General features: G+C 32.8%; 1 protein-coding gene across 1 annotated transcript in view; it reads right to left on the bottom strand.

Annotated features, from left to right (window-relative positions):
* SPEF2 (sperm flagellar 2) overlaps window positions 1-20,141 on the bottom strand; it is a 43,929-nt gene that overhangs the window by 10,260 nt on the left and 13,528 nt on the right. Inside the window, exons 10-27 of the mRNA XM_026035691.1 lie at window positions 18,800-18,968; window positions 15,116-15,335; window positions 14,462-14,592; window positions 14,245-14,323; window positions 12,924-12,997; window positions 12,049-12,152; window positions 10,935-11,191; window positions 10,173-10,281; window positions 9,561-9,718; window positions 8,399-8,559; window positions 7,831-7,958; window positions 7,586-7,724; window positions 6,869-7,006; window positions 4,359-4,519; window positions 3,376-3,562; window positions 2,396-2,567; window positions 2,087-2,209; window positions 898-1,036 (exon numbers count right to left, since the gene is read on the bottom strand). Of these exons, the coding sequence (XP_025891476.1) occupies window positions 898-1,036; window positions 2,087-2,209; window positions 2,396-2,567; window positions 3,376-3,562; window positions 4,359-4,519; window positions 6,869-7,006; window positions 7,586-7,724; window positions 7,831-7,958; window positions 8,399-8,559; window positions 9,561-9,718; window positions 10,173-10,281; window positions 10,935-11,191; window positions 12,049-12,152; window positions 12,924-12,997; window positions 14,245-14,323; window positions 14,462-14,592; window positions 15,116-15,335; window positions 18,800-18,968 (2,649 nt within the window). The remainder of the gene's footprint in view (window positions 1-897; window positions 1,037-2,086; window positions 2,210-2,395; window positions 2,568-3,375; window positions 3,563-4,358; window positions 4,520-6,868; window positions 7,007-7,585; window positions 7,725-7,830; window positions 7,959-8,398; window positions 8,560-9,560; window positions 9,719-10,172; window positions 10,282-10,934; window positions 11,192-12,048; window positions 12,153-12,923; window positions 12,998-14,244; window positions 14,324-14,461; window positions 14,593-15,115; window positions 15,336-18,799; window positions 18,969-20,141) is intronic.

Genomic DNA, 20,141 nt, shown 5'->3' on the forward strand with positions numbered 1-20,141 from the left:
AGGATGTTCTGAAGGAGCATACAAACCCCTGTTACAGGTGGGATACATATGACTCACACGAGGAAAGAAGTCAACTGTCTAAACTGTTAGATTAGTAAAAATATCCCCTGGCACATTTTTGGCCTAGACAGACTGACACTGTCCCAGACAATTCCCAGATAGTGCTTAAAAGTTACCATATGCCAGAAATCATTTCCAAAAGGTAATATGCATGTGACCTCTTTGTTTTGGGGAGTAAAATACTTTAATGATATGGACACAGGCTATTACATGCCATGTCAAATGATGTCAAATACCAACCCCAAACACATTTTGTTAACTAAAATAGAAAAATCTCCAAGAAAGGTATTTATTATTTATTTAAAATATTTAAATAATMTATATTTTAATTTAGAAATATTAAAATTTTAATTTTAATCCTTAAAACTAAATTAAATTAAATCCTTATATTAAATCCTTAAAATATTTTCAGTAAATTTTATACACAATGGTAAGAACAGTAGGTGGAGATGCAGTATGTATGAAGCAAAGGAAAGAAAAGAACCCACCATTCCAAAGTGACTAAAACTACTGAAAATCTGTACAAATTTCTAGTAAGCAGAATATCTGGTTGCCTACCAGCACTCATAAATCTGCCTAATTTCTAGTCTAGAAAACAGTAGAATCTCTACTACTGCCAACAGAACCTTCTAATCATAGAAGAAATGAGGTACCACCCTCTTACCAGGATATCTTAAAGTAAAATCAAATTCCAGATCATGAAAAAAATAGCATTTTATATAYATATTTTTTCAAAATTCTTTGTTTTTATATACTATATAGCAAGCATTACTACTGTTAGCATAGTCTTTTATTCTAAAAGGTAACAATTCTTGTTTAAAATTGCATACACCATACCTAGACATTTCTGCCAGGAATCTGGCTCCAAGCCATGTTTCCATATCTTTGTACATTTCTTCTACTTTCCTGGTTAGTTCTTCAACAAATGCTAAAGCTTTCTGTTTTATAAGTTCTAGTCGAGACTTTGTGGCTCCCTCTGTTCAAACAAAAGTTTTATACTTAACAGTTAATGTTTATAAATGTTTAAAATATTTATGATATTTGTAAAATTTGAGGAAGATTATGACTCTTAAGGATCTAAATCTTACACATTAATTTGTATTTAGCATCCTCTTCAATTATTTGTTTTTCAGAATCGCTCATATTTTACCATGTATTTTACAAATTTGGTCTTCAATAAACAGAGTTCCGAAGGAAATAAATATCTTAATAAAACTCACACAGAGTTGCGGGAGATTCTTAAGTAGACAGTGACATAGAATTTAATTTATTATACATCAAACAGATACAGAAGCTTGATGTAAGTGTGAGTATCCTGTTACGGACACATTTTAAAGAAACCACTTCTAAAAGTTAATAGTACAGTAAAGGTTAGAAGGAACTGAAAGTATCTCAGAGGACACTTTCGGCCTGCCTAGTTACCTTGCACTATTTAAAGAAATGCTGCCTTATTGGTGGCTTTTCTGACCAGTGAGTTTGAGGTTACTGGAAGAAAAAGAGATAGAAAGATGAAACAGCATATAGTTTTTGGAAGGGTCYATTTGGAAAGCTGTTTGAAAGAATAAACCTAAAATCTATATCTTGTTACTTGACTCCCATGCAGCCTAAGGGAGAGGGAATCAGAGAGAAGAGCACTGAAATATCTAATGATCATCAAACTCTTCCCAGATCAAAACAGTTCACCAAATAGCAAAGAGTATAAGAGTTGATAGCTAAGTATTTGTATCAACTTACTCCCTCATGATGAACAGGTTTTTTTTATGGAAAAACAAAAATAAGAATGAAAAACACACCTAAAATTTAGTGTGTGTGTGTGTRTATATATATATATATATAYACTAAATATATACAATGAAATCATTGATAACTGCGTCTTAAAAATAGCTCTGATTTCTCCAGACAGTCCCTTCTCTCCTTTCCTTTTTCTTATTAATCCATTTTCCCAAAAAGTTTTTGTCAGTTTTGACTATAGCAATGTTTAGACTAGAATTAGTGATCAAATGGAAATAACTAAATGGTATCATACCTTCATGTTCAAGAGCACTAAAATATTCCTGCTTTATTTTAAGTCTCAATTCTTGTTTCTTTAATTCTTCTGCAGTTAGAGGAGGAGCAGTCACTTCAACCACCGGTACAGGAGGAGGTGCTCCTGCAGAAAAACAGAGATAAGTGTGGGTATCTACATATATGGCTTTTCGCACTTAAATGTCGTATTTGGCCTTTCAAAACACAAATTAAATGTTTTGCATTACCTTTTTTTTTATTTTTTTTGTATTACTGAAATATTTACATCTCAGTAGTTTCATGAACTCTGAAAACACTGAGTTTCACATACCTTTCTTTTTAGAACCTGATTTGGGAGAAAACTTTTTGGTATCTTTGGCATCTTTTCCAGCAGTTTTGCCTGCTGTTGTCTGAGAAGACTGTAGACGTTCTCTTTCTTTCAGCTCTAGTTGCTGACGTTCTTTTTCTTCCTCCATTTCTTTAGCCTGTATTTCAGCTGATACCTTGACATCATATTTACAAACTTAGTCAAGCACATAGTATCACTACTACACAACTACCATTTTAAGTAGCCTAAACTTTCTGCAAATACTTGTTGATGCATTCATGCATACATACAGGAAAGAAAGGAGATGATACATTAAGTAAAATTCATAACATTCTGATTACTTAGTAAAAAATAGAACACTACAGCAAAAAGACAAGACAGAGGAAGATGGCTATTTTAATTCTCATAATACGTTATTTAAATTCTCTAGGAAAATGAAGCAAATACAAACCTATAGTATACAAAGCAAGACTAAAACTACACCTTAAGGGTGCATTCATTTTAAACTGATTCAAGAAAAGACTTGCCTAGAAAACTTTTGAAAGCCTTTTGAAAACCTCATTTACTTTTGCATATACATATAACTGCATATATGCAATTTAGCCATAGCTTTTGAATTTTTAAAATGTCTAAGCAAAAGTTGTTTCAGTGAACAAAATTTGTTCCTCTTCTCATGCTTCTGCTAAGGATGAAGGGAGACATTTTGATGGAAGAAGTAGGGTTATAAAGCTCTGAAATACTTCTCTCAGTAATGGAATGAAGTGGTCAATAATAAACAGAAATGTTCTAGGAATCTGTTACTACAAAATTTCTTTTGTTTTCCTCATAACAATAGAAATATATTCAATGAAAATACTAGTGGTAGAGTAATAGACATGATATTGATATACATAGTGAACAGGCTGTATGCTTAGGCTATATATGGAATGGGAGACCTTAACTGTACAATCCACAAATCTTTGAGTAAATAAAACATTTATTACCATGCTTGCTACTGTTGTTACTGCTGTTTGCCATGTATCAGTAATGAGTTTTTCATCTTTCCCAGAAGTGGCCAAAATGTTTTCAGAAGAGACCTCATCCTTAGCACTCTTCAGTGGAGTTCCCTTGCTTTTTGGCTTGGTAGTACTTATATCTGGTGAAGGCGGTTTACGAGAAACTAGAGGAATCCTTAAAAATAATACACAAGGTGTAGTTCATGATACCTGTTAAAAACTGATAGTTACAATTACATTGTAGAATAGATTGAGAAAACTATTTTCATAATTAGCCATAGCAATACAGGAAAAGCAACACTTTTTCTGTAACCAGAGATTGTATAATGTGCATAAGACAAGAAATTTAGCTAGTATAGCTACAGAAGATAGAAACACTAATAGATATTAACCATCTGCTCTTAAAGAGATTCAATGAATGAGTGATATGATGATATATCCCACACGGCTTAGAAGCACAACCACATTACTCAGATGGTTTCTAGATGAACCATAAGTATGAAAAAATGCATCTGGATGTGTTACGATTGACAGCACTTTTATTACTGTGAAATTATTTGATAGTATCCCTCATCTGGAATCTTACATTCAATCGTGTGCATTTTTCTACACTGCCTTACTTATCCAKCACCCCATAATACACTGAATATTTTTGCTCCGTTTTTAACATTCCAGAATAAAGTTTAAGTTACTTATATGAGGATTCTGATGGAAACTGTCAGCAAAGCAGGGTGAAGCATGAAATATTTCTTTCTAAGCTTTTTAAAGGTTTGATAATTCAGACATGTATTAGTGGACATGACCTAGGTAGATTGATCAAAAATCAGGGATAAATGTAATCTACAAGATGATTTAAGATACATCAGTGACTAATTAAAAATTTTTGCTTATCTGTTCTTTGAAATAAACCCACAGATCTATCAACGCATTGTACTTGTTGATAATTTTATAATAYAGTGATGCATTTTTACCTTCTTGATTTGACTTGATCTTCTTTCTGCTCTAAATCAGTAATATCTAACAATGGAATTCTAGTAAAATCTCGTCTGTCTTCTGTTGGGATTTTTCCTTCCATTGCCCTATAATAATCATGAAGAAGTCTCTTTGTATCCTGGAAACGATCCACTTCAACCTCAAGAAGACAGATGGATTGATATTAAAAACTGAGTGAAGAAAAATGTTTTCTATTAGATCTTTAAATTCAAGCAAAAACAAGTTTAAATCATACAATTTTTTAAGGGAGATAACAAACATATTTGAGTATTTATACTGTATTTAATGTATACTTCAGTTGCATTAATAATGGCTTTCACATTTCCATTCTCAATTTTCATTCAAGTATTCCAAAAAGTTAATAAAAATCTTAATTGTAAAACCAGCACAATTCCTCTCAATTAAAACTATCTGGTCCACTCAAGTATATTTTGATCTATATGTATTTCTATACTAGCAAATCTGGCACTATCCCCAAATTATAGCAATCTTTTTTGTTCAAAATAATTAAAAATCTTTTGTAATTCAAACTAAGAATTATTAAGGAGAAAATAAAAACTGAACTGAACTGAAGAGTTCATCACACATTGCAYACCTAAACTTGTCTGACTCCTCTTAGGAAAAACCAAGCAATACTCAAAAAACATTTAACACCTGTCATGTTTTGATTTATTGACACAGCAGGGTGTTAGTTTCTAACTGACAAAACAGTACTAAATATTCATGGGAAAATGCACAAAACCACATTCACAAAATGAAGGATAAAATCGTGTGGTGCAAAACAGCTCTTATCCAGAAGTTACACAGAAAACAGCTTTCACTATGACAGCATACACATAGAAAGATGGAAAGAAATCTGATATAACCTTGCTAAAGTTAAGATTAAAGCTAAAGTTTAATTGTTAAATGGTATTTACACAAATATATGTTTTTATTCAGTAACAGAGGCAGCTGGGGAATATATGTAATTTTACACAGAAAAACCTGCAGAAGGAGCTTTTTTGGTTGTTGTTCAAACAAAGTCATAACATAAATGTGTAGCAATATTTTTAGTTTCGTAATTTTTAACACTAATAACTGTTTTTTGTAGGAATATATACAAAATTATTTTAAAAATTGTCTTTTTTTTTTTTTTTTTGAAAGAACATATGCATTGCATTGGGCTAATACACATTAGTAAATTTAATTGGTTATTCTCTTTATCCACAAAAGACAGGTGGATAGACAGGAAATTAGATTCCAAATGAGCAATTTAAACTCAGCAATATGACTTTAATTATGTTCCTTTATGCATTTAAGATATAGTCTTAAAATACATAATCATATATCTTATTATAGACTKCAAAGAGCATAACAGATTATTGTGGACCCTAGCTACAAGATGAATGTTGCTCCGTTAGCAATTATTTCCTATTTAGACCTCTTTGCTTAGTCAGTGACCTTAGGCTTTATCTAGAGCATTTATTTTGACTCTTTGAAAACTGCATTAATAAGTTTCTCACTATAGCAACTGAATACTGCACAAACACTGCTTCAATTATTACGACACTCATATGAGATTAGAAAGTGGTTCCCCCAATTAGTAAGTACATAAAATAACACAGAGATAGAAGGCCAAGGAGGTCAATCTAAGCTATTTAGGTCATTATTTTCAGATAAGTTAACATGACATGGCATTTCACATATTTAAAACAAATTTTATTTTTTATTAACTTCTTTAGAGCTGCCAAACCATTAAAGGAAATGTCAAGTTGTACAAAAAGAAAAAAAAAAATGAACAAACAAACTGAAATAACTCATGGTTTGCCTGAAAGGGAAGAAGGCCGAATATGGGCAAGTGAGGACCAAGTAAGTGAAGACAGATAGACAGATTTCTGAAAGCTTTCAAGTTCCTATCTGAAAGTTGTGTTAAATTTAAGAGATTTTCTCATATACAGCAGCCCATTTTCTGCAAAACCATTCCTTTTCAGATTTTCAGGTCAGTCTGCAAGTAAAATATCAAGCTAGGTGATAATAAAATAATTTCTTGTTATGGGAAATACAAGATAACCTTAATAGCAAGTTGGCCTGCAAAAGTGGTTCATTACATCACTTGACCAAAATAAGAGCAGATGTCAAAGTAAATACAGAGGAAGAAATGGATTTGATACATTTTTTGTTACACAACTCAGCTTATTCACTGGATTGATTAACTGACAAAAGTAGCACTGTGCATTATGAACTGAATGCTTAAGAAGTTTGGACAATAATAATGGTATTTTTCTTAAAATTTTCTGCCATAAAATGGATGAATATATGGAAAGCTATTTACTTTTCATCTTTAACTATCTAGGTTAATTCAGGAGAAGCCTGGACATCTGCTTATCTAATTCTTGATCGCTCACTTAGTCAGAGTCAACCATATGAAAATCTTTTGAGGATTATAGACCTCCAAATCTAATTTATTATCTGTTCCCATTGCACTTATTAGTAGAGCTCCACACCATACCTGCATAAGAGAAAAAAAATGGTTCATTGCAATCCCCTTATGATCTGGTAACCAGCCATCATTCATGATATCACTACGTTCTTGTTCAGTTTCTTCCTTTCTGTTATCACAGATATCCCAGAGACGATTTCTTAGGTCCTAAATTACAAAATCATACTTGATTATGACAGAAAAGTATCTTTTTATATATTTATTATTTTAAATTATATTTGTACTTGTGGCTATGGAATCTTCCCGTTTAGRGATTCCCATTTCTGGGAATTCTCCCATTCATGGATCATTCTTTATAGCTAAATGCTTTTAAACTAGTGACTATATCTATAGCAACACCATGTGACTCACTGAAAGCCATGGAGACCTATTGCATGTATTAAGCACAGCAGACTTTTATCTCACAAAATGGGAAGACAGGAATGCTGTTATACACAGGGCCAAGTTAAGCTAGGCTAAATTCTGAAAAACATAAAAGATAAAGACAAAGAAGGCAGGGAAATATTTACTCTATGATGTGCTAGAATATCACAGTACTACTTAAAAAATAAAAAGAAGAATTGTGAATTATCGTGAATTATCCCTTTATGTACAGGGGAAAATGAAATAGTTTTGGAGGAATGGTAAAAATTTWAAAAAAATAACAATTTCCTTCTTATTAGCCCAATCTGGTTTAAAGTCAGATAATACTTTAAGGTGGATTATAACTTTTTGCCACTTATTTACAGTAACTCTTTGGTGTAGTTCTGCTTTTGTTTCCTCGTCTTCCCACAGGTCATCAGCAAGTGAATTAAAATCTGATTGCCACTGAGCTACAAATGTCTGCTTCAGATCTGGACGTTTCAGATAATCCTGGAAATGTTTTCTGTGAATTGTGATAAAAATAATTTTAGTGTTAAAAGATATATAGAATGCCAAATAAAAAATAGAAAATGGGAATATTAAGGTAATAAGCTGTTATTTCTACTCACCTAGTATCTGCTAAGTAATAAATTGCAGAGTGCTGTTCATCCCTTAAGCATCTAAGTATAGTTTTGATGGTATTTACATATGAATTTTCTACCATTTCCCAGTAAGGTACTAAAAAATCAGGTATCTCCTGTGAAATAATTTCAAAACAACAAAATTAATTGATACATTTCTTGATAAACTGTTTTGCTGTGTTATTAGCAAATAAAAGAAATATTATTTCAGTGATACTTATCGATTTCTTTCTCCATGTATTTCTTCCGACCTGTTTACAACTAATTACATATACTGTACTAACAAAAAACACTTCAAACATTTTAATCATTAGTTGTTTCCCTATGGCATAATATTCTCAAATAGATTTTCTATAACGTAACATTCTCAAATAGCAAATAGCATTCAAATAGCAGCTGCTATTCATATTTTTGGATATTTGTATTAGTGTCTCAACTTTTACATATTGGAGATATTGAATGAAATATTTGTAATGACACAAAAAGTTTAAGTAGAATATGTTATAAAATATTGAGAAAAATACATACTCTAATATCTAATCATGAATGACTGTACCTTGGGGAGTGGTTCATCTACATACACCCACTCATCTGATCCTGGTTTAATGAGCGGTGGTACCACAGGAATAGGAGGAGGAATATCTTCAGATGTAAGTTGTGAAAGCTTTCTTCCTGCTGGTTTTTCTTCAGAATTAGTACCTTCTTTAGAATTAGTACCTTCAAATGTATTATAGGTGTAAAAAAACAGGACATTTATGCTACTCTGACAAGCTCAAATATATTGTTCATGACAAATACGCTCATCAAATCTGTGTTGTCATAGTTATAAAAACACTTTTCAGTTAAGTTTATATTTTACAGGATGTTAACTTTTCTAAAACCACCACTGTGAAAGAAGCAGGAAGGTAATGAAATCTTGTGTATTAATATGAAGCACATTGTCTACCAGCTAAATAAAAGTCAGTGGTGATGTTATAATTCTGAGTTTCAATAAAACTATCAAGGACTCCATGTTTAATTAGAGAACAGATACAAGCACATGTAGTTTGTGCCAACATATCCCAAGTTTTGAAAGAAAGTGTGTCAGGAATATCAAATAACAATCTGATAAATTGAGGTAAATCTTAGTTAAAATGGTTCACTTTACCACGGAAAACCTAAGAAGGGTGAAAGATAAAGTATAACATAAGATAAAAGAGGAGTAAAAAAGGAAAAAGCAGGGAAAAAAGAAAAAGAGAGAGAAAAGATAATTTGGTAGAAAACAAGAAAAATAAACAACCCTAGTAGGTTGAAAGAAAATCTGAAAAATCCGCAAGAAAACTGTTAGCAAGAAAAGACATGGAGATGAAGCCTTTCCTGAGGCACCTAAGCTGAGTGAGAAGAAATAAGCCTACCTCTCACCCCTCAATGTAAAAGACATAGAGGTCAAATTGCTTCTGTGAACATGTCTAGACTGCATGCATCTGCCTGTGCTCAAATGAACCCATTTAATAATATATAACAATTATATATTATAATATTTTATAATAATATTTTGCATGCATAAAATACTTTTGTTTATATACGTAAATATCTGTAGTATGAACCTAGTCACTGAATTAAAAATCTGCAAAATTTCTAAGGTCCAGTGAAAATTGTAATTATGTTCATGAAATAGTAAACATTACAACAAAGAATTTTCTTATTGAAGTATAAAAAGTAGGAACCAAAAAACTTACTTCTATTCTCTCTTTTGGTAATTTCTTCCATGAGGATTTCCTTTATTGTTTTACACAGTAGATTTTCTTCGATTTCTGCATTGACTTTCACTAGAATATTTTGATGGATTGAAAACCATTTCTCTAATTCTGGCCAAGTATCTAGAAATCCTGAAATTCTATAAAAATCATACCAATGTATAACTTCAAGATTTAACTATTGACATAACTGCAGGAAAATAAAGCATTTCGCATAACCAATAAACAAAAGCAAGAAAAGATCTATTATAATACTAAAACAAATCCAGCCAAATAGTATTCCAAAGAGTGACCTCACTCTTTCACACATGCACATGCATACCCACATATACATGTATATGTAGTTCATTCAGTACATATTTGAAGAAAAACATTCTGTATCTCATAAAAAGAAAAACAGATAAAATTTGATTTGATAAGATTGTTTATATTACAGCAAGGATGAAAATGCTTCTTAAGGTTCCACGTCAGAAACTGTCAAGTACAAGCATAAGAGTAGGCATGCCAGTGCTCATGGCTCACATGTAGAGTTCAGATTAATTATAAAGTAAAGCAGGCAACTGAAGCAACTTTACTGTATTTCATATATCATACCTATGTAGCATCTGTTCCCTGACTAAGTCCATCTTCTCTTCTTGAATTTTTACATCTGAAGCTTGATTGATGTCCTCCTGTTTGATTTCCGATGACTTTGATTTATCTGCTGTGGGAAACAACGTATATATGTTCAAAAAAGTAACTATGTAATCTAATTATAGGTCTTAGATAAATTTAGAAGAAACATTTCAGCATTCCTTCATCTTACATTTTTTCATCTAAAAATTGCATGCCAAACTTCCAGAAATAGAGAAGTCAGAGAAAATGACTGACGTACAAAACAGAGCTGGAAAGAACCTGAGTTTGCCTCATTTCCTGGTTGAATGCACAACTAACTATAGCACTAATATTCCTCATGGATATTTTGCAGTCCTAGAGTTTTCCAGAGGTGGAGATGAGACATTCATCTGGGTAGAGTATTTCAGGGTTCTCTGAATGTGTTTTGGCAACACAAACTCTTTAAACTAACAAAAATTTCAAGGTATATACATATATATAAATACATCAAAATATCAATATCAAATATGTATTATATATTAAATGATAATTATATTATAGTAAAGCCAAAATATGGTATATAATATGTTTTGTTATATATTTCATATTTTAATGAAAATATATAACCCAATATTATGTTGTAAAGTACTCACAATGAACTTAAAGAGGTTTAGTCTTTTCAATATTATAAAAACAGTAGTTCTACCCTTTTAGCAGAATCTGCCTGTCACTTAACTTCTTTAAACGTAGTCAGAAACTCACATTTCAAGTTAGCCATACGTTTCAGTACTGTGATATCAGATATATCCAAAAATATACAGAAGTCAAATGTGGGTGAGGGAACAAATGGCTTTTTAGGGTGTCTGGGATCCGTAACCAGTAAGAGCTTCCCAGAGTTGTCATCTTTGTCATCTCTTTTGTCTGGATCAATCCCTGAAAAGGCTTTTTCAAGAAGCTTTGCCTGATTTACTGTTATTGGAAATCCATCCACAATCCAGCCCCTCTCTGGTGGGGTTTTTCTAAATGCAAATGAAGAACTAGAATTATATAGCGAAATAACAGCATATTGATAAATCACACCTAAAGAAGAACTTGCCTCAACAGTCTTTAATTCTGAATTCAGTATATTAAACAATTTGGCAAATAATGAATATGAAGACCATTAAAATTAAAAGCAAAACTGCAAAGCAATAGATTTCAAACAAGAAGCTAAAATGAAACAAAACTAAAAACGAAGAAAAAATAAAAATTTTTGCTGTCTTTTCAAAACTAAACTGTATATAAACTGTGACCAGAGATGAATTTCATTATTTTCCACTGTTAACTTTTACACTGAAGTAAAATCTGCTTCATAACTCTAGAGTACTAATGGGAGGAGTAAAACTTTAGTGATAGTCATATGGGAACTTAAAGTACTAATTGCCCATAAGAGCAGTTGAGATAATTTTCTCTCATGCAGGCAAAAGAACAGCAAGAACAAGAAAAGAACAGACAAAAACAGCCAATCTAACTGCCAAAGTAGAGATGTTTGGATTATATAACACACACAAAGACTAAAAGAAAAATATTAGCACATGTTGAATATCTTTCTAAAAATGAACTCACAGCAAAATTAAGACATTAGTTATATTTAATGATTATGTGCTAGTCGTGTACTTTGCATTTACCATCAGTGTTGTACAATTGCATAATTCAGGGCTAGATTCTACTACTTTAAAATGAGCATTAACTAACCACGCTAATTAGCTCACTTTCCCAGTAGAATACCTCAGTTTTCCAATAAAATATTCAATAAAGAGAAATAGCTGGATCTGGACCTACAAAGTGGATCATTATATTCTAAATAACTGAGAAACAAAACTACACAATTTCATACTTAATGGCTTCCAAGAGGATGTCAATTAGCAATTCATCAGGAATACTTTTTCCTTTCTTCAAAAATTTCTGTGAAGCAGCACCAAGTTGGGCACGTACAGATAGCTGTGCAGTTAAAAGAACATGAAAGACTAATGCTCAGAATGTTCACAGCACTCACTGTTAAAAAGATATAATCCTACTTTTTACTCTTTTTTTTTTTTACACTTAATGTTCATTGTTGTTCCTATTAAGCAACAACAGTTTCAGCTGATGCAAAGAAGGCCTAATTTAATTGAAGCATCCAACTAAACATCATCACACCAACAAAAATGGAAGACAGAAATGAAGTTGAAGAACAAAGGTTATTAAGGTCAAGAAATAAAAATTAAGTCTCCTGGGTCTAAGCTTATTCTGATTTTCAATGCTGTACCACAACTGACTTTTTACTTTCTGCTAGCTTAAGAAATGATTCAAACTTAAGTTTCCTATGGTAGTATTTAACTTGATTAGGAGTACCAGAATCCTAAGGCTTACTAGATTTTGAAATATTTTTCAGCTAAGATCAATAGAGTCTGAGGTCTCTTACAGAATTAAGTATTTTTGAAGGAAAAAAATTTGCCATGGGAATGAATAAACAGTTTAGCACCAGCAGAATCACAAATAGCTTTTCAGTAACTGAGAAATGACAAAGAAAGTAGTAAATCTTACATGAACTTGAGATTGACATGTCAACAATAACTTTTTATAATGAAGTCTGTTTTCATATTTCATGTGAAAAATTCTTATCAATACATGAAACCAAAATGACAAAATAGTATTCATGTTTTGTAGCTTAATGAGAAGGTTTTGACTAATGCATATTAATATAGTACAAGTTAAAATCAAATTACATACCTTGGACTGCTCATCCTGACTACTGCCTGATACAATTTCTTGACCAGACTCATCTGCTTTGACAGGATCATTATCTAAAACAGGTACATTTTAATATTTTGACATTTTTATTACTATAATACTAACTAGTATAGGTACATAATAGATATACATCTCATTGTTCTCTGAACAAATGAGGATGAAAAGGTATATGCATTAGAATCACAGGATCACTGCATAAGCCAGGTTGGAAGGGATCTCCTTAGGTTTGTAGTACAACCATCTGTTCAAAGCAGCACCAGCTGGAAGGTCAGAGCAGGCTGCTCAAGTTTTTTATCCACTGGGATTTTAAAAACCTCCAAGGAAGGGGAATGTACAGCCTCTGTGGGCAATCTGTTCCAGGACTTGACTGTTCTCATGCAGAAGTTGTTTCTCCTCATATCCAGTCAAAACTTCATTTTTTTTTCTGTTTATACCTGTCATGTTTTTTCACTCCTGCCATAAACATCATGAGGAGCAAGGCTTTGTCTTTTTGATAAACTGAATACAGTTTTCTAAATTCAACGTAATGAATGTTGAGTGCTGGATATAATCCCCTCCCTCAATCTACTAGCTGTGTTCCTGTTAATATGGTCCAAAATGCTTTGGATCTTCTTTACTGCCAGGGCACTCTGCTTGTTCGAACATATTCTGAGTCACCTCTTCTAGCTCTCCCTGCCTTGTGCAAACGGTTTTAGACTAGATGATCTCCTGGGGTACTTCTAAACCTCAATGACTCTGTGATTTTGTATTTATTTGTCTTATCCCAACACCAGCTCCTCTGTTGGTAAGATCTGGTGGATAGAACTGGGGGCCTGCCTCCTCTTCCTTTGTGAGCTGCTCTTAAGCTGAATCTCTCTTTTTGGGCCCTCTGTGTGGTACATCATAACTGTATAGTAGTATTATCTGCAACCTATCTCCCTTTCTAATTCTGACTCTAAACCAGACCTGCTGACTTGACATCCTTTTTTGACCTCAGACTTGCTCATCAGAACGCATGCTGGGTGATCATTGGACTGAGGCTCACTCTGATCACAGTTTCCAGGCCAGATCCTCCCCCTAACTTGACGATTCAGCATCATCACACTTAGTTGTCCTGTCTGCATTTCTACCATTCTTGCCTACCAGCCCATCTTGCTCTGTGTAATAGCCTGCCTTTGCTGCTCCAAGACACTGGGAATGCATAGAAACAAGAAACTAATAATGGAACCTACTGCAAAAGCTCTGATGTCATGGCATGGATACTATTTCAAATGTATAAGGGGAACTACCATTTAAATCCGACTAGAAAATATGTATTCACCTTTGGTTTCATTGATAGATATTGTTTCAAGTCTCTCTAAAACTTCCTGTGATGATTCCAAAGAGAAGTTCTTCTGGACCTTGTACAAGTTAAGAAAAAAATAATTAGAAAGGAAACTACATATTACAGGGAAAAAATATCCCATAAACTGTCAATCCAAGCTGAGCCTTGGAGTCTTTAAAACTCAAAGAATAAGAAATGGAAACAATATGCTTACCCCATTTTCTTTCTCAGAGCACTGTGCTTCCTGTGAAATAAAACTGTTTTGACTTTTCATTTCATTTTTAAGAAAAGCTTGGATGGCTTCTTGAACAAGAGTATCAACAGATAGTACCTGAATATTGAAAACTAATACACAAAATATAAAATTAGAGAACTGAATAGTTTCAGCTGGGCAAACATATAGTGGCATTGTTATTGAAATTAAGTTAATAATGGGAAGACAGCATTATTACATGCAAAACAATGCAAACTTCCTTCTGATTGTGCATTTGATGTAACTGGTTTCTACAGTTTCTTATCTGTAACCAACGCACGTCCGTATTAAAAAATTGCCTTGCTTTAACACACGTTCTCAAAGGAGTGTGGCATTCATTAAATTTTTTTAAAAATCTCATGCCATAGGAATGGCATGAAAAATGGCAGAAGAATTAAAGCAAGATATCACAACGAATTAAGATTCACATTCACCTATTTCAACTTTGTTTTGGAAAAWAACGAATGAATGGCTTGCAATCAATTCCTGCAAATTACTGATGCACCTGAGGTTCCAGAATTAGTAATGCAGTGATTTGCACTGTAAATTAGCTTTTCAAAGCAAGCAAACTTTAACCTTTTTTATGAATTTTAGGGAAAAAAAAAACCTCTCTACCTTTTTCAAGAAACTTTACACAGGTAGTTTTTCCACTAAGAAATTTTCCCAGAATACATCCCTTGATAGGAAATGGAGGAAATACAGGTGGTGAAGGTTTGGGTTTTGGAGGATAGAAAATCTCCATCAGTCTATGAAGCACATGACCCAATATGTTATTATTAAGAGGAGGTTTGATTTCGCTGTTCTCTTCAGGTGGGCACCATTCCCCTGTCATGCTCTGTATAAATGACAAATTACCATTTTTCAGTATGCCTTTTCTTTCATCTTTTCAGATGTATTTATTTGCATAGAAAACATAATTGCAACAACCAAATTTGATTACTACTAAATAATAAAATATTTTTACACTAGAGCCTTGTTAAATGCTGAAATAATGGCACATTCATTAAGCATTTATTAATACTCACTCATACCCCCTGCAAGGAGCCAAGTACCCTGACACTCATTTTTATATATGGTAAAAACAATTTTTTTAATAACATAAACATGAAAAGTCATTCCCCAATACTACAGAACAAAATACTGCAGTAGCAGATATTTGGAAGAGAGGTTCACTATTACAACATTATTTTATATTCTAAAAACTGGGAAACATTAGTTCTTGGTATCACATATAAATTTCAAACAAATATATCTGCTTAATATGCATTTCATATATAAAAATACATAATTACAGGAATTTTTAAGGGAGAGAAAACCTTACTGGAAACATGATATGCATGTATGCAGATTGGTCAGTGGTATGAGTTACCAGAATATAATGTAATGAGGTAATTAGGTGAAAGATGAGAATAGAAAGATGTAGTGGGAATAATTAAACAGAAAACTGTGGATTTGCCTCTGAAATGTTGCCAATTATTTCCCAGAAGAGTAGTAAAGTGATGATAAAGAATATGTACAGTTGATTTTATGAGAAGTTGAGAGGTTATGTTAGTAATTCAGAATAACACTAGTTTTGTTTTATTCTTTATTTGATGGCAGGTTGATAAACCTTTGTTTGAAAGCTAAGTGGGCTAGCAATACCCTCAGTTAAATTCTAGCTTGTCACAAAAGAAAAAAAAAAAAAAAAGAGGGCACAAAAACAACAGGAATAAGAGGTAAAGGTCAAATATTTTAGCAAGGGAAACTTCAACTATATTTGAGGCAAAAAATGTAGACAATGAGATTGCTTAAGCATGAGAACCAATTGCCTTGAGAGGCTGTGGAATGTCTATCTTCGGAACCAGTCAAAAGTGATTAGACAACACTCTGAACAACTTGATTAAATTCCAAATTTGTCTTTGCTTTGAGCAAAGAGGTTGAACAGAGGCTGAAWTAAAAGATCTCCCTGTTGCTTTCAGTCTGAAATTTTTAATGATTTTATAAATCAGATATTTCATTACTATCAGCAGGAGAATCCAGTTCCTTTCTAAGTACTGTTGAAAGACAGTATTTAAAATTCATGTTCCAGGTAGATTATACAACCTTTTTGTTGAACTTGATTATGATAAATGATATATAGTCACATGCATATATCCTAATAAGAGAACGTGATCAGTCTTTGAATATATGTGCGTTAGAATAACACTATGAAACCTAACAATCACTAAAAATGAAAATGTTACCTATCTTTAATCAATACAAATATCAGACCTATGTTTGAGTTGCACAGTATCCACTCTATATATCAGACAAGCACTTCTTAATATATAACAGCAAAAATATATGCAAAAGCAATTAAATCTTTGTCCCATCTGAATCTCCTTTCTCAAACATTGGTTAAGAGTTGGACCCACTGTTTTGAATTCTATTAGAAAGTCAAGAAAAGTGAATTACAAATGGCATGTACTCTCTGTTCCACGCACTCATCTTTCAGATTTCTGGCCTTTTATATCACAAGTTTGCTACTGATCTCTCTTGAACTACCTCATCTGTCAGAGACACGTTTTGAGACACGCAGACCACAGTGATACAACTCCTGGTTGAAAGTCTGAACCCTCAACTGGAAACTATTTGATACTACTATTTTGTGCACTGCCTGTCGTTATGCTTGCTTTGGGTGATTTCATTAATTCATGAAGTGATTAGCCAAAACTGATGATGTGGTACGTACCAAAAATTTCCAAGCTTGGTCTGATGGGGAATGTGCAATAGACAGATAACACTTCATTTTGCTCTTGTGTTCTATTAACTATGTTTCCTTTAGTCAGTATTTATGGTGTAAGCATAATGCTCTTGAGAGGTGCCAGACTGTATCTTTCAAACTTTATCTTCCACTGTTAAAGACATCAGCATAAACTTTTCCAAAAAGCCTAGCCAGTACGCTTCTATCTAGAAGCAATATTTTAAAGTACTAGAGGTTCCCTTAGCTTGGTGACAGGTGTCAACAGTTTTTCACATCATATTATTTCAGCTTTTGATGAATATTGATTAAGAAAAGGATAAAACTAACATCTGCAAAAACATTAATTATGTGACTGTTTTTAAAACAGCCTGGTAGTGGAAGAGAGGCTTTAGAGGCATCATAAGGCAAATGTTTGCCCCCTTTAGTGTCCTTTTACATCTAGAGAAGTCTGTGTGGACTTTATAACACAATCAACAATATTACTCAAAAATTTGTTTTCATTAGTGCTGCMCAGTGACTGTTTCTTCTTCCTTTCCTGTCCTGTATATTTGCTGTCCTGTATATTTGTATCACTTCAAGGTGATCTTGAAGTTTATCAACCGTATGAGTTGATACAGTCTGAGCAAGAATCTTGTAAATAACTSCAATCAGAAAAACAACTGTTAAGACTGAAACCAAAGCCAACCGAGCTGTCAGGCACTCACCACAGAAACTCCTAACAAAAGATTATACTCACTACAAAAGAAAATGTACCTATTGGCTCAGGATGTGGGTAAAAGCACATATATTGTGGTCATCATTTCCCAAACAAGTCAAAGACASACAGGTTATTTGCAATGATTTTGTCATGGTATAGTACAGATAATCTAAAACAGTCAAAACATAGTGGGCATTTTTTTTYAAAGAAAAGCATCAGTAATCTTGTAATTTGGAAAATATAGAATATTTTTTAATTTTAACAAGGCAACATTCAACCTTCAATTTTCACTTGTAATATTWCCTCTCATATTGTGAAGCAACAGAAAACTATAATGGCATTCTGAAAATAGTTACTTGGATTGTAATAGGAGGTTAACAAAAATGTTAGGCATTTTAATTTATTTTACATTACTATCATTTCAAAATAAAAGACTTTTGTTGGATAATTCAAATCCATAGATTTTTTTAGGCTGTATTTCAGAACTGCTGAAATTAAGAAGAGTATCAGATTTGTAACACATAATTTATTTTTACTTTACTGGCTACTTCCTGTTACATAGAAATGTGATAAGATTAACTACACTTTAAAATTYCAATTATGTAAAAATAATTGCATTGCAATTTACATACTAGTCCTATGAACTCAGGATATAAATATAATCAGTCTTACGTACAAGCAAGAAATTAGAACACCGTTYCAAAATTGCACAGGCTCTGCAAAGCTATTAACTTAAAATAGAAACATATGTATTTCTTATGGTAGATATGTCRTATACTGATGTGAAATTGTATGTCAAATACTGATACATCACAASAAAATATGACTATGAAAAAACAAGATGTATTTTATTCCATTATGTCATGTCAATTTGATGTACCTTGTATTCACCATAATCTTTCTCATCTAACAGATGCATTTTATCCAGCTCTACAAGTTGTTCTGGGCTTGGTTCTTCTGGCATAGGTTGAATTGAAGCTTGATCATATATTGGTTTCTCATTTAAAAAAAAWTCTTTCCAGTCACACATCAGTTTGAATGGAATTTTGCTGCAGAAGAAGGAGAAAGCTATTAGTTTCAAAACAAAATTAAATGAGTTGAGAACACTGGACCCAAATTTACAACAGTTACAGTCACGAAATAAGYATATGATAAACTAGATATCATTTATTGGGCTTTCCATAATCATTACAGAGTTTTAGGGGGAAACAAGTCGTTTTGCTTGGTTCCTTGTACAGTAGTAGTAGACACTTGAAAGCTTCACTRTCTTCACAAGTCTGTCATACAGCAACTGGCTGACACAGCCGGGCAGTAGAAGTTTTGCTGTAGTTATGATTCCCTGTTTCAAAGTAATCTCTTTTCTAAGGACAGGCCTCCCTCTCCAAAATTCCATACAGTCTTATGACTATTCATCTCTTTTTTTCTTTAGGAGGAAAAAGTATTCAACACAATATTAAAAAAAAAAAAAGTAACAGTAACTAAATTATTTTTATTGCTTAATTCCAACAGACACTGATATGCCTCATGTTCGAATTCTATGTCTGCTAAATAAACAAGATAAATAATACAAGGAGCTTAGGTCTGACAGAATGTAGAAGAATTCTACTATTCTTTAAAGTGACATAATTTTGGGCTCTCTTTCTTCAGGTAATGATTGTAGAAAGTCAAGTGTTTTGCTTTAGATCGGATCTTCATCTGCTGTTTTTGAAAAAATGAAATACGCATTGTATGCATCCCACACAACGAAATGCATGGAAACACTGACAAAGACATACCTGCTGTAGCACCAAATGCTGATAAAATCTTGATTTGCATGCTAGAAAGGCATTTCAAACATTTGTACATTTTGTTCAGCACTCGGTACAAACAAATGCGATACTAGCTTATACTGGAACCATGACTGTGTCAGACAAGGAAACCATCACTAACCTGACTGTTGTTACCACATATCTACCACGTCTAAACTTAGAGAATTTAAAGCTTTATTCTTTTAACATACAATTACACRAAAAGATAACAAAGCTTTTGACACACACGTTAATGCTGTGAGGCTTGCCCGTAGCCTAATCACCAAATACTTGACAAAAGAACAGCAGCAATAGAGAAAAAAAACCCCACTACGGGTTGCAGAAACACTCCTGCAAAACGGGCAGAGGTTACCCCTTTTTTCAGACTATCTCAGGACAGCCTAGAATGAGCTGAGCACCACTTATTTTAACTTA

The sequence above is a fragment of the Nothoprocta perdicaria genome, unplaced genomic scaffold, assembly GCF_003342845.1.
Source record: "Nothoprocta perdicaria isolate Ctin4 unplaced genomic scaffold, notPer1 scaffold_1, whole genome shotgun sequence".
NCBI lineage: Eukaryota > Metazoa > Chordata > Aves > Tinamiformes > Tinamidae > Nothoprocta > Nothoprocta perdicaria.